The 15,704-nt window shown below is 43.3% G+C and overlaps 1 protein-coding gene across 1 annotated transcript in view; it reads left to right on the plus strand.

Moving 5' to 3' along the window:
- Positions 1–15,704, plus strand: part of ttyh2 (tweety family member 2) — a gene marked incomplete at both ends in the record, with an annotated part of 55,997 nt that overhangs the window by 4,468 nt on the left and 35,825 nt on the right. The window contains one exon of the mRNA XM_079235985.1: positions 7,955–8,127. Within this exon, the coding sequence (XP_079092111.1) occupies positions 7,955–8,127 (173 nt within the window). The remainder of the gene's footprint in view (positions 1–7,954; positions 8,128–15,704) is intronic.

Genomic DNA, 15,704 nt, shown 5'->3' on the forward strand with positions numbered 1-15,704 from the left:
CTTTTACGTGTCTTAAAAAAGGCGTTTGAGACTAAACACGCTGAGTAGTCCGTCTTCACAGCCGCGTTGTGTTTACTTACGCTCATGCGACCGTCCCATGATTTGTTTAAAGACCAACGTTTTTACTTCTGCTGGTCGCATTCACTTCCTTTCCATCATTAGAGATAATTAAATAACATTTGACGGGGTAACAAAGACTCTTTTTGCCTAGCGGCACCATTTGTGTGTGACAAAACAATCTGCACTTTTCTCGTCTCGCCACTGATCAGTTCAATGTCGAGCTCAAGGCAGGTTTCTTTTGAAAGCTTTTATCTCAACCGCGGCTCAGAGTGATACGGGATAAATTAACAAGCGATTCAATTACGGGAGCAAACGCACACTCTTAACACCCTCGATATTTCTGCTTCATTGGCATTTCTAACTGAGATTCCCTGGGAACATTGTTCCACCCGAGCGCTTTGCTAACAGTTTCCTCCTCCAGACCTCTCTGTTTCTTCTGTTGTCTTTGCCCCCCCTCTCTCTCTCTCTCTCTCTCTCTCTCTCTCTCTCTCCTTTTCTGTGTTCATCAGCATTTCCTGCCCCTTCCCCTGTTTGCACATTGATGTTAGACCTTCACACCGATTTAAATGTCGCGTCAGAGCCGCTCGTGTGCGGAAGGCCGAGAATTTGTGTGAGGTCATGAGGGTGAAATATGTATTTCCCCGCTTTTTTAAAAGGAAACAAAAGATAATATCCTTCAAGTGATGCGGTTTCTTTGATTGTGCTGCTGCTATGATTCCCTCAATTTTGGGTTTGCAAACATTTAATTGGCTTTTTCTGCAACCCATCTTCACCCAAAGCCTTTTACTGATTACAGCTGATTTTACAACTGGACGCCTCAGCTGTTGTTGTGTTTATTTCTGTGTGGATAGAAAATGGGAAACTATGCATACCAAGGGTGGGAAAAAAAATCCATTATCTGTTCAGCTCTCACAACCAACTCTGATTGCATTGGAAATGTAACAACCCCCATCGCCTCCTCCTTAAGGAAAATCAATCCTAAGTCTGTCGTTCTTGATTTCCATGCTTCCTCTCCCAACTCAGCCTCTCCCTGTTTGTGTGAATGACTGTGACCTTATTGTTGAAACGGGGATTTACCTCGGCTCAGCCTCTGGAGAAGTCATTTTTGTGTGTCTTCGCTTGTGTCGTGCATGCATATAGAAAGATGCACTCAGTGTTGTTCCCCGCCGGCTTTCCAGAAGCTCATTAACCCCAATCTGAGTGGTTAGCATCACCCTATTGGCTTTGTAGATGGTATGGCCGAGGCCTGAAGGCAGAACGTCCATCCCTCCTGCTGATCTGACGACATTTAAACATGATTTGGCAGCTCTGATGCCGGGGGTTTATGGTTGTTTGGTGGTCTTCCGCATTTCCCTGTGTCGTGATGCGAGTGTGGCGATTTAAAGAACTGAACTGGGACAAGTGGATTCAGACAGCCACATTCCCCTCCAGCAGAAACAACAATGAAAGTGTGCTCTTCCCAGGAAGCTGGCCGGGTGGAGGGGGTTGGGTTTCCTTTTGTTGTGGGGGTGCAGCATCCAAATCATGACCTCTGACACTCCCCCGGGGGAAAGGTTTGGGCTTGGGGGTTCGCAGAGGGTGTCAAGGAAATTCACTGCACTTCAAAGGTGTCCCTGTAAGTGTGAACCGGTTCCAAGAAAGAGATCCGTGGAGGTTATTCGGAACAACAGGAATAAGCCAACATTTCTCTCGCCAAAATCTCAGAAAACGAGCAGGCACTACACCTCACAAAGCCCCTGAGACCCTCAGTTTGTTGTGGCAAAATGTCGAGAGCAACAAAGCAGTGCAGCGTAACAGATAGGATCCTTTACCAACGAAGCCCCTTCTTCCTCCCTCCTCCTCATCCTCCTCCTCCTCCCGTCATCCATAACCCATGTGTCGCTTTGCTGGGACTTAATGGCATCCCAGCTGTGAACATGGGCAGGCCGAGTGCACTCTGCCGGAAAGAGCCCCGGTCCCTGGGGCGCTCACCCGAATGTCAGAGTGCGACAGGCAGCAGCATGGAGGAAGACGGTGGGTTGGACTGCTCCATTGATCTTTTGGGAGGAGGGGCGTTTCTCCTTGGTGATGATGCCATTTCTCAAGGCATTCGACAGCCTAATGCGGTCCTTAATGGCAGTGAAAATTCTTTAAACAAAGTGTTGTTCTTATACTATGCATCATGTTAAATGTATAAAAGGAGGAAATGTCAGATGCTGTAAGATTTCTATGGGGAATCTGTGTTGTTGTTCTTTAAAGGGGAACTCTACCATATCAATGAGGATCCGTTTACACGGAAACTACTGAAGGCAGTTTGATAATGACAAAATCACTGATCATGCTGTTAGTTACCTCAGCTTGAGCGTGCATTATGGGAATTGTAAACCTAAAAGTCAGGATATCTCTTCATGATTTTTGAAGCCGATCTCTTGAGGGTCTCCCTTCTTCACAGATGTACAAAAAGAACACCCGTTTAAGGAAAAAAAAGAGCAAATTACAGTTAAAAGTGAAAGTAAAAGACTGTTTCTACTGAGAGGCTCCTTCTGCTCACTGAGCTTCGCCTTTTTCAGGTGGAATTTCTTTCTTTGCTCATGTCTTCTTCCGTCTCTAACCGACCTGACAACCGTTTAGCTCCTTTCGGGTTGAGGGAACGTCACTGTCCATTCGGGCCACACACTCACACACAGCCTACATCAGTGCACATTGTGCGCCTGGAGACCTCCTCCACCTACGCACAGCTGTCTGCCACCTGCTGTGGAGCAGCCCATGCTTGCGGAAGGCACTTCACATCGCTTAGCGTGCAGTTAACGCGACTCCAAGCATGTGGAATACCGCTGTATGCTCTAGCTCTGCTTTGCAGATGCACCGCAACAGATGGAGGAGCTCTCCAGCGCTATCTATTAATTATGGTCACTACGTGTTTATTAAAAATAGATTTTGAATGGGCGCTCGGCATACGGCACAGACTATATACCACTTAGACAGCTCCTGTGTTTTCTGTTGGTTCCATCCGGCTCCAATGAAGCACCGTAAATAACAGTGGAGTGCCCATCCAGAGGCATTTATTCAGGTCAGATGTTCCTAGTTTGGAAGAACATTCTGCAAGAAATCTCCTTTCAGAGTCCTTCTGATGAAATGAAGGTGCAAGGCTTTATAGGACCAGGGTGAGGCATTTTAAGGGATCTATTAACATTAATGGAATAAAATATTCATAACCATTTCATTAGTGCGTGATCTCCTGGAACTACGAATCGTGTTTACCGGTGGCTTTAGAATGAGCCGTTAATATCTACATAGGGAGAATCCACCATGTTTCTGCAATAGCCCAAACACTGGCTCTGAACGGGGCCTTTCTGGGCCACCGTAGTTCTCCAACTGTGGCAAACACAATAAAAACTGTGGTACCACCAGCCGCCGCTTGACATCCGTTGCTCCCAAAGTAGTGTTATTATGGGCTACCACGGTTTTCCCTCTCTGTGACTCATCTTGGATCCCCTCCCCCTCACGGATCAGCATTCATCTGAACCGCGTATTTATTACACAGTTTAACGTTAACCATCACAGTGGGAAATAAAGGACGATCGTTTTCCGTCGATATTCAGTAAATGCGATGAGGACATCAGCATTTATGGTTTTCTGGTCGACGATCTCTGATAATGCTACATTGTAAGAACAAAGGTTCCCTTGGGTTACATTATGATGCATTCAGGCTCTGTACTGTTCTCGGCGAAGGTAAATTGTAACGTTATGATGTGTTCACATGATGGTCGTTAACTTGAATAAACATATGTGTTTGAAGGAGATGTTTTCACAGCAACATAAATAGACATTAGAGATGGATTATGAGCGGTTCACAGGAGCTCAAAGCAGCGGATAATACATCATTCAAACTACTCATGATAAGATTTGTTTTGATCCATAAAAATATTTCCTTATACTTTGAATTGTATGTTTTTATGAAGAAAAAAATGCTATAAATTACTATAACAAAGTGAAAGGATAGCATTGAGAATGTTTATGGTTTGCAGACTTCAGAGCGGTTGAAATAATTTTTGGGACGATGGCAAAGAAAATAGTCTGGCTCTGGATCCTTGTAGACCAGCTTTTATAATCAAACAAAAAAGAGATCTGTGTCTCCTAATATGTCTCCTAATAATCGGCGCCCGCTATCAATTGTATTGGGATCAGCACAAATCCGTGATTCTGATCCGCTATCCGATCCGTTGCACTTTTAGTATTTAGTGGGTTGTAATATGCAACCACAAAAGTATGGATGCATGGACCACGATGAGGCTTGATTTGTTGCAGGGCTTTTAGATTACTTTGTTAAAAGAAGCAGAATGATGAATTAATTAGTTGGATTGGTATTTTTTATGACTTTGTACATTTTATAGATAAAACTATTAATCAGATTAATTGGAAAAACAAAAAACACAATGAGTTGATTAATTCTAATGAGCTGTAATGGGATTACATCGGATGTACTTCATGAACTGGAAGCTTTGTATTCATGAGCCCCAGACAACCTGCAAAGTTCCTCCCGAGTTAACTTCGCAGAGTTCACCTTTGCGTCACCCCTTAAGTTAGTCATCCTTTCGGGCAGAGCAGAGCGTATATGGCTGATTTTTCTTGCCACGCTCTTGTGTGTTTATTTTTGCACATTCTACAATGAGATTCGTACGTTTGCTCATTATTTTAGGGGGGAAAAAGAAGAAAATCGTAGCGTTACGCAACGTTCCAGCCTCAGGGGGAAGCCATCTACAATGGACTTGTAATAGGAGGGAAACTAGGCCGTGCTCTGAGTGTTGAGGAGTGTGTCTGAGGTAGCCATGTGGATGAGGAAGCTGTGTCTTTGTCTTCCCATTGTGTGCACAGGAACGCGCAAACACACACTTTGTCATTCTTTCCTTTGCCTTCACTTGCTCTCATCCACACCCGGCTGTCTCCCTGTTTTCATTACCATCACTATTCCCTCCATCACCTTCTCTTCCTATTTCTCTTCTCTTTTTTTTTCTCCCCCTCATCTCCTACTCCCTCCACATCCTCACTTCAGGGATTGCCATTCCGCTCAGCTCCATCTTCCTTCCTTCCTTTCCTCGCGTCACTGCCTCCAGCCTCGTGCCCCTCCTCCCCGTCTGTGGGGGAAACAATACGAGGAGACAGTGGAGTAGGCCTCTCGAGTTAAGAATGAGTAAGTAAGGAGAAGGGTGTTACCATATCGAGGCTGTTTTTATGGGAGACTACTCAGACCTAATTCAGGTAGCAGTAAAGTGGTCAGAGCTGCCAATTTGATTATTTACCAAAGAGCGAATGTGTGCGCACTCCGGTCGGTAAAAGATAAATGGAGTTTTTAAACTAGATGGAAGGTGGTGGAAGTGATGGTTCCAGGATGGGGTAGTGTGCGTGCGATCCTCCACTGAATGGCTGCTACATAATTCAGGAGCCATTACTTTTGCATCCTACTACTGAGAAGAATGGACAGTAGAGAGAGAGAGTGAGTGAGGGACAGGAAGAAAGTGGAGAGTGTTGTTTTGGCCATGACTGCTTTAAAAGCTACCTTGGAATAAATGTTTCACCAAATACATTTGTGATTTCCTTCTAAAGCCACGAGCCCTTTTTACTGAAGGACAACCGTATTGCATCATCGGGGTTGTGCGAAGGAACGCCCCGAGGGAAACTCTTCAGATTTACAGGATTTACAGGATGAAGTCAATAATTCACATTCTAATTATGACAATGTATACACACATATGGGTGTAAACTGCAATTTGACTTAGGTTAAATTCTACAAGGGGTTTTCGTCAGGTCTGGAGGCTCAAACACCATGGAACTTAAAGATGAAGCAAAGTTTATTCTTTTATATCATCTATGTGAGGCCCTCAGGAGCCTCAGCCAGGTCCTGCCCTCCCTCCTCCTGCCACATTCCCTCCTTTCTCTGCATTGCCTGGCTGCAGAGAGAATCACAAGACGGGGCCACGGCAATTCAAGCCGGCCCGTCACATGCTGCTCGGTTCAAATAGTTCGGGCCTTTCACTCGTTCCCTCCATCCCCGTCGCGAAAGAAACCTAAATAAACCTGCGTATTACCATGGCGATACCAGCGGCTGGGGGGCCCTGTGTGTGTGTGTGTGTGTGTGTGTGTGTGTTTTCGGCAGGCAGCCCTTCTCTTTTCTCTTTTTGTCAAACAATCTGATTTCCCCTTCCTCCCTCCCCGTATTCTATTATCCACCTGAGCCCCACATCTCCATCTCATTTAACGCGTTCACCTCAATTACAGCCAGTTTACGCCGACTCTCGGCACTCCAAACCGCCGACCCGCCTTCGAAACGGCGTGAGTAGCGTTCCTCTTTGTCTCACCTTGGTGCTCCCCGCCATCCATCTGTCTGAGCACCCGCATTAGCACATTTACCGTCCCGTCTCCTTAAGCGCGGTGCGGAAATTTCCACTAATCTCCACACCTATTTCATGGGGCACTGGAGAAATATGAGAAAGCGGAGGAGTCAACGAGAGGAGATCCTTCCTCTGACACTGCTCCTGCGTTTTCTTTGTCAGCAGATGCGTGGCCATCGACATGAAAGGCATGTAGCCGTGAAATGGGACAAGATGAGGCACTGCGCCCCAACAGATGGAGCTAGGTAGAGGAGCGAGGAGAGGTTATGTTTTGAGGGAACAATGATATCTATAAATATCCCGCGATCGTATTTTTTGCTTTTCTATTAGTAAAGGGACTCTGTCAGGCGATAAACAGCTGTTTTGAGGCTTCTGGGGGATTAGTCAATTGCCGATTTACCTGCCTTTCTCGTCGCAATCGTTGACATATATCCTTCCATTTTTGGACTTTAATCCCACACATCGCAGCATGAGAACAGATGGCTCAGCACTAAAAAAGATTTCGGATAAACAAAAAAGGAAGAGTAAAGGAGGGAGGTACTGAGCTTCAATAAACCCATCTGCTCACAGATGGATGCAGAATTCAGTCGCAGAAGGTGAGACGGGGGCTCAAGGAGGAAGGAGACGGGAGGAGAAGGAGCCTGCAGAAAGCAGCTGCTCTTGTTTTTGAGGCCGGTGAAGACGTTCATTCCTTTTTTTTAACTGTTAACGTTGGTTTGAAATAGTTTGTTTGGAGTCACAAAACATCCTTTGACATTTAGATACCCTTGTCATTTTGAGATTCGGTACAGTTGAACATGACCAATGGAAGGCAAAGGAAAATAAAGGATCTGTCATTTTACTTTTGTTACTTCAGTCAATTTTTCTGACAATACTTTTGCGGTTCTTTCACATCAGTAGATGCTTGAATGCAGGAGCTTAGATGGGTACATATCACGATAAGCTCTATTTGCCAGTGCTTGTGCACACACACACACACACACACACACGCACACGCACACACACACACACACACACACACACACACACACACGTGGGTCTTAATGGAGCCTACCAGCTCCCGAACTATGAAATGAAGACAGCCCAGTCAGTTTCTTTGGGGGCTGTCCAGATCAGAAAACATGTGACTCAAAAACCCAATCAGACTTGGCTCCCCTTCCTCTGTCACATGCAGACTCATTAGAGAGTATACATGTTTTCTATGATATCTCACTATTGCCATTATTGTGAGTGCACGATGTATTGTGCACACTATTTCTTCTTGCAAATGTAACTGCTGCACACATCTGTATTGTTGTCCTTAACTACCACTCACTGTTATCCCTCTACTTGTGCATTACTATGCACATTTTTTTCTGGAGTTTAGTCCATTGCATTGCCTTTTAGCAGCTTCCGTTATGTAAAACTCGTGAATCATCTCTGGTGTTTAATGCCGTCGAGCATTAGCCACAAGTGACCCGACATTCCACTTCAATCATTCAATGACCCCTCCTCCCCTCTTCTCTTCTCCCCCTCCCTCCCCGTAGTCGCTCATCTTCCTGGGCTGCGTGGCGGCCGCGGGCCTCGGCCTCAACCTGCTGTGTCTGGCCGTCTACCTGAGCTGCCTGTGCTGCTGCCACAAAGACGAAGAGGAGGAGAGCAAGAAGACCAACTCCTGCTGCGTCACCTGGTCCGCTGTCGCCGCCGGCCTCATCACATGGTGAGAGAGTCAAGACGAGGGGTCACGAGTTACTGCTGATTACAGTGTGTGTGTACACACACACTGTAACACACACACGCTCTGTTGATGTCTGCTTCGCTGTGTGTTCAAGTTTTCTTCATTGGTCATTCAATATTCCTGACGGGGGTTGTACGTTTCTGGAACATTGTGTGTTCCCGCACCAGATCCATAACATTTTACAGTTCATAGTACGCAGGCTCCTCCTCCATGCTGTGTGTGTGTGTGTGTGTGTATGTGTGTGTGTGTTCTCCCATTTGTATTCTCAAGGTGTTCAGTGTCTTTCTTTCTTGTCTACATGCCACTCAGGCCACCTCTCTTTTTGAAATTCCCTAAGCGCCTATTTGCAGTTCTGCAGACACTTGTGGTTTGGGTTTACAACGGCATAGGCAGCCGTCTTTATTTCCTTCCTTTTGATGAGATCAGTCTTTTGATCGCTCTTCTGCTTCTGTGTGACATTGATGTGTAGGAAATCTCCATGATAACCCTTCCCCTTTTCCACATTTCTGTGTGATTAGAAGAAAAAAAAACTGCTATAAAGTGCACAAAAGAGTGGGAGTTTATGATGTTTGTGTTTTCTTTGAACATCTGTCTGTGTTGTACACACACACAGACAAGAGGCTACGGCCTCTGGTTTGGGGAGATGTTTGTCGTCCTAACTATTCAATAAATACGATATGAGACAAATGCATCTCTCTGTTGAGAAGCCTACAGCAATGCATGTTACTTAAAGTGCAGAAAATAAGACAAATATAGGTTATAGGAATATTTTTGAAATATTACAGGGATTATACACACTTGACTTGAAATAATAGTACATGCAGGTCACTACCCTGCATATTCTCTGAGTCTTGATAGGAATATTATTCAGGTCTTGAAACTAAGTACAGCTCAGAAATGATAATGGATTTTCTTTTTTTACGCTTACAATGCTTGTAAACAACATTTCCCTCCAGCTTTACGCTCGCCTGAACTAGCAGCTAAGTTGATCAAGCGTAGCTTATTTATTTTGCTTCTATAAAAACCTCCTCTGCACATCGCTGGCTGGATAATGCAGCACAAATAATGGGAAATGGGTCACAGGTTTGCTAATGGTGAGTACCGTTTACATTTTCATTAGTCCCATTAGCACAGATCCAATGTCTCCATCACAAAACAGAAAGAAAACAATAATGAATTCAAAGCCTTGTTATCATGGCTTATAGATGAGAAAGTGGGAATTTCTCAGTTAATCACTTAAATGAGACTATTTTAGAGGAGAATTGCTTCTGTATTTTTAGGATCATATCTGACCCAGTGTGGTTTAACAGTGCAGGAGCCATGCAACAAGATGCAATTGGTTTTAGCTGGAGGCTGCTGGGTCTCATCAGGTCTGAACTGAAAACTTTCCCGACGTGAAATGACACGACGTCGAGCTGCTATAAAGATGAATAAAGTCAGTATTATAGCCGTTAGCTGGTGCGCAGACAGCCTGGAGCCGTTCGTTATTTCTACTTCGATCCAACTTTTCCTTCTGCTGCCGCCTCAAACCTGCAAATCAACCCGTAATGCTGCAGACAAACATTGACTGTTACAAATTATGGAGGCAAAGATTCATTTAGTCTGTCCGAGGTACCAAAACACATGTCCTGATGCAACACAGTCAGCACTTCCATCCCCGGATCGAACCCATTAAGCCAGTCAATGAGATGTGCTCGCCCTTCAAAGGAGCTAATTGAATTGGTTGCCAGCAGAGTGGATACTTTTCTCATGTTTAGCAACCAGCAGTGGGTAGTATTAAATTAAGTCATCTTTTTTTTTTTTTTTTCCAGAGAAGGTTAATTGTTAAATGGATATCCTGAGAGCTCGGCCCCTGTTCTGTGCCACCTGTAGGCCAATTACAATTCTGATTCTTCGTCATGGCCTTGTGCCGCGGCCCACATCCACTGAATGCAATTAATTACAGAGTAATTGAGAAAAATATATAGACAATAAAATCGTATCCATAGAAACATTTCAATTATTTAATAACCCCCTCAATTCCGACGCTAAATGCTGATCGCTAAAAGCAGGATGATGAATATTCTGTATGTCAAATAACCTTTTGAATCGCATCTCGGCAAAAAGCCGGCACTAAAGCACTAATCATACAACACTTTTATTCCGCGGTTTGCAATCGGCTTCTGTTCCCACCCAGTCGACCGGTCTTCATTATGTGACATTTAATTATGCATGTGCAATTTCTTAAAAATGCACAGTGTCTCAGAAGTGGCAGCCCTTTCTCACATTAAAGATGAATGTTGCAGAATCCAAATACGAAGAGTGGAAGTACAGCAGCAGAAGAAGAAGAAGCCGAGGACTGGCCCAAGATTTCTAAAGAAAATCATATCTGGTCTTTACTTCATGTTGGATACTGAAAAAATACCTTGAGCGCTATGAAAAATCTCAATGTGGTGTTTCATATACTTTTGCCGAGTAGTAATCCCATTAGTGACATGTTTTGGGCTGGAGTAGATTCAAAGAGCTCGCATGGGCCGACTCGACGAGTTGTAAGACTTAAAAAATGTGAGACGAGGGCAGAGGAAACGTCCCGTGGGAAATCAGCTCTCCTTCATGTGATTCCTAACTTTGATTTTGTCCTCTGGATGTATGCGGCGATTGTCCAGTGGGTTTTTGAGTTGGACGGGAACAGGAAGACTAGCTTCATTTTAATCTCACCAGTCCAGATCCTCTTTTGGCCCTCACTTTACCCCCGACTTCTCTTCCCTTTGTCCTCCTGCCATCTCCGCCCGCCCCTCGTCTTTCTGTCTGAAAGTCCTAAAGTCTTTTCGTCCTCCCATTTAATTATGTTTGGCCGTCATGGCCGGAGCTGCTCCGCTGTGATGTCCATCCTAATTAAAACCCGGAGCAGCTGTGTAATTCTACTGCTCTGTAACTGACATCTGATAGTCTGGTTTACTTCAATTTAACCAGCAGTAGTTTACAGTATCATGTTATGAGTTCGGCGTGTCACAATAAGTACAGTATCGACTTATCGTAGGATATGTGAAACTGATCGGCTTATCGTACATGAGGACAAGACATTGGAAGTAATTACGTTATTGATTAAGCGGAGTATGGACACCAGCTTGATCATTTTTATTATTATCCAGGTCGTTGAGGACTTTTCGTGAGATTTATAGACATGAGCTTGATTATTTTTACACTATCCTCTTAGCGTGTATGATGCATACATGTGACCGTGATCATTTTCACGTTATTGACTTATCGTAATAACATATCGATAATCCTTTGCAGACCTCGACGTAGCCCGTTGTGTTTACATGTGTGTTTGTTGACATAAGAATGTAACACACAAATATAGGCCACATGCTGCTGAATAAACAGCAGACCATTATAACATTTAGACACTGAGTAGACATTACACGTTTTAGTTATCAGAGCCTGACTGTCCATTTTATTTATTGTTTTGGAGATTTACTTTACTTACTATTTTTAATTGTTTTCCCATTCTAATTGCAATGTTGTAATTTATAACACATTTTTGAAGACTTTTATTAAGCATTGGAAGGGCTTTTTATGTTTCGACCTTTTTAATTGTCCCTTTGACAGTCTGATGTAAACCAGCAAATAAATGAACATATACAAAACTAAGACTTGTTAAAGAAGCCTGAGGCACTCAGGAGGGCAGTGTTTAAAAAAAGCCTTTAATAACGTGATCAAGGGAAACATTTAGAATACTACAAATGAAAAGAGGTATGAAACGTAAGCAGTAGAGACACTGCTTATGTAAATTGATCCTCAGAAGTTATTCTCCTTTCCAGGACTCTTGAAATATGTATTTGTTTGTTGTGATATGTGTCTGTTGCCAAGTGGAAATGAGAATGGAGGACACAGGAAAAGGGATAGAGAGAGAGAGGGAGAGGGAGAGAGAGAGAGGTTTACATGATATCACTGTCCTTCCTTCATTGGATCTCACACAGAGATGATTTGGCACACAAGAAGCTTTTCATAACATCAGCATTCATGTTTTAAAGCCTTCATTTCACTTTTTTGGGGTCATGTATTTTTAGTAACTCACAATGTATAACTTTCACTTCATCTCGGGCCTTAAATTGGGTATTTTGGGAAGTTCTCTAGCTCTGAAAGTGAAGATGTGTTCATGCAGAATTTAGATAGGAGCTATTTGTATTGTATATTCTAGACCTACTGCATATTAAGGGGATTGTCTTCTTTTTGCGTGGCTCTTGCTCAGACTTCAAGAAGAGTCAAATCCAAAATGTCTATATTTGTCACATCAGGAGCGTCATTGCTTCCATTTTGGGGAAAAATCTCAAATATTCAAACATGTCTGAGTCTATTAATAGTTGCCGAGGGCGTTTTTTTCTGCTGCAGGCGGAAGCTTTTGGTTTCTTTTTTCTGAATTCCCCTCAATGTCTTTAATCCACTTTGTCATTTATCAACATGACAGTTTGGATTTTTGCTCGGTACATGGCATGTCTACTCCGATCTATGATACTCTTTCTCTTTGAATTAGACCGTAGATATTTAAAGGAGCGGCGCTGGAAGGGACTTATTCTCCTTCTTTGCACGGGCATCTCTGTCCACCCTTATAAAATAATTAGATTCTACCATTAAAATATTTGCACGCTTCAAAGAAGTCCATGTTTCTCCCGGCTACGAGTTACCTAATGCACTTTTCTGTGTTCAGACACAAAGAGATAAAAGTAGAGAAACTCCTATGGTGTGTTTTTTTTTTTTTTTGTAGCTGATGTTTTGGTGGGAAACAAACAACAACAACAACAAAAAGCACATCCAACAAAGAAAATGCACCAGTTATCATTTGTACATTATTATTAAATGTGGTTGCATGAAGGGCAGAAATTCTTCCCTTTTTATATGTTTTCTGCTTGTTCTTCTGTCTGGCTCAATTTATCCTGTTGTCTTGCTCTCTGCTTGTGTGTCATCATGTTTGTTGTAAGCCTGTCTCCCTGCCTACATGTATATTCAGTATTCACCGCTGTCAGTCTGTCTCTTTTCGTCTGTCTGCATCTTTCACTTGCCGTCACTGATGCTTTTTTCTCTCTCTTCATGTCTATTCTGCCTTAAATGTATCTCCTCCCCCCACCCCTTTCTCCCTGCCTCTCCCTGAGGTTTATGTTAAAACCTGCAGAGTGGGTGGTTTACCTGCAGGGGGTCAGTTAATGAGGCTCCATCCTTGTTGTACTAAGTAGGAAAATGGTCCCTGTAGTTCTGCTCCGCACTGCGCTCAGCATCCACCGCCACACTGCTGCTGCAGACAACCGCTCTGCCAGACTCCAGCGGCTCCAGGGGAACGATGAAGCAGCGCTGACTGTGGCTTCATGGTTTTCCGCTTAACGCTTATTCGGAAGATTTGGTCAGAAGAAACCACGAGGTTAAGTAGACTGCTCTCAAGTCTTAACGGTCCCTTTGCAAAATCCCGCCCCCCTTGAGCGCAGACGGATCCTCCAACCTGAGTCTGGCAACACTTTGGCTCATGCAATAGTTTTTCTGCATTTTCAGGCTGGTGTTGTGGATTTTAAGCTAGTCATGGTTTTAAACGCTGAGTAATAGTGATACTCGCTCACTGGAGAGGTTGGAAGGAGATGCACGTTTTCTAAAATCGTAACGTTTCTACCTAAAAACTTGTGGAGCGAACGTTAGCAGAGTACGTTAGCACATAATTAACTAGCATTAGCACTTCTATGCTCTGCTAGCTACTGAAGCTATACTGAATGTATAGGCGTGCTGCTTTTGCTTTTTAATGATTGTCACAGTGAATAAAGACCTATATTTTATTGTCTTCTATCTGGATCGTCAGGTGACGTGGTGGTTCACTTTTACACCGTGATTGGTGGGCTTTAGCGTCCATCTTGATCTTTTTCACCTGTTTTTGCTGCTGAATCAGTATGACATCCTGGATATTTCCTTCAAATTCATTTTGTTGACCCTTCCTTCTGCTTCTCTGTGAAAGGACTTGTTTTTTATTTCCAAAGGATTTGAAGAAATCTATGTAGTGAGTGTAGTTTGTGACTGTGTGGGCTCCATGGTAAAGGGTCAACTAGGCTGACTCCTGATTGCCATTCATTAGGTACTAACCTGCCTCTGACCTGATCTGAAGCCCATTTTGTGACGGGACAGTGGCGGTTGAGTACATCAGGGGGTACTTTTGCAATTGCTCAAGTAATACATAGAAAGATTGTGGAGCAGAAATCACAAATTGAATGTCAACACCTGAACACCATGGAGCGTGCACGGAAACTAGTTATCAGAGAGGTTTGTAACGGTTATCTTAATAGATGAATGTTTGAAATAGATAGCTAATACTAACGTTTAATTAGTAACCATTCATATAAACAGCTGAGATGGAGATGCTTGAATTGAATTGCGAGTTTGCTACAAGTGGATGAGGTGATTAAGAGAGCAGAGAAATCTGTATTGATGTTTTACGGTTTATTAAATAAGTGAAGCTGCAGCAACACTCATGAAACCTTGCAGAGTTAACGAGGTCATAAAATATAGATCTATAATAAATCATCAAATCAAATAGCCAAATGCTGCATCTGCTCAACTCTAAGCAGTGAAATGGATCCCAGTTAAGTGTTTGGCCGTTTGGCCTCAGCTCCAAGAAACACCTTTTAAAAATAACGCTGTATAATTTAAACACCGCCACAAACTAGAGATCGCAAAGTAACCACATACAGACAGGCCATATATTCAAGGGAAAACTTGAATGAATGCAGATTATTGCATAGAAAGAGGTACAAAGGTTTGTGAATTATGGAAACTATCTACAACCCATTCACCAGATCTCAAACCAGTTAAACCATCATTGTGCAGCAATGTTAGACAGCAGCACTCTCCGCCAACTCCATCAAAAGAAAATGAGCCGTGATGGTGTTCATCCATCAGAGAGATTCTGACACTCCGCCAAAGAGCATTGAAACTGGAGGCGGCTGGTGGCCGAACACCTTTTACTGAGCCACTTAGTTTGGTTTATCTCTCAATTTGACAGCCATTTTAACCTGAATTAACACGTCTGAACATTAATATTTCATAAACGTAGGATTTGCTTCAGGGCTGTTCGAGTTGGATTGCACTGGAGGTAGCTATGGGTGTACTTCAAGTCCCAGTGAAAGGGAAGTTAGCGCGTCTTTAGCTTCTGCACTGTGAGTATTCCACGGTGAAACTGAATATTTGAGCGATGCACAGTTACAAGAGGGATTTAAATTGAATAATTTACATTTGATTATATCACTAAAAAGTGTGTGGGCTTAGAACATAGTTGGAACATAATTGGAGTTTTTTTTGGTGTGACTTTTTTTTCCACATGTTGTTAAATAGGTGCACAATTTGGCCGGATGGTTGATTAAAGGACTAAAAAGGCATTTTTCACTGTCAGCGGAGGTGTCAGCCATGAGTCTCCTGAGCCTTATGAATCCAAACCGCCTCATCTTATGATCAATTTAGTATGGCCGAACAAAGTCGTACTCATCACAGTAACTATATCTCCTTTTCTGTGTCATTCAGTGGCTCCTTTACCTTGGAGCTTAATCTTA

The sequence above is a fragment of the Taurulus bubalis genome (genome assembly GCF_910589615.1).
Source record: "Taurulus bubalis genome assembly, chromosome: 2".
Taxonomy (NCBI): Eukaryota; Metazoa; Chordata; class Actinopteri; order Perciformes; family Cottidae; genus Taurulus; species Taurulus bubalis.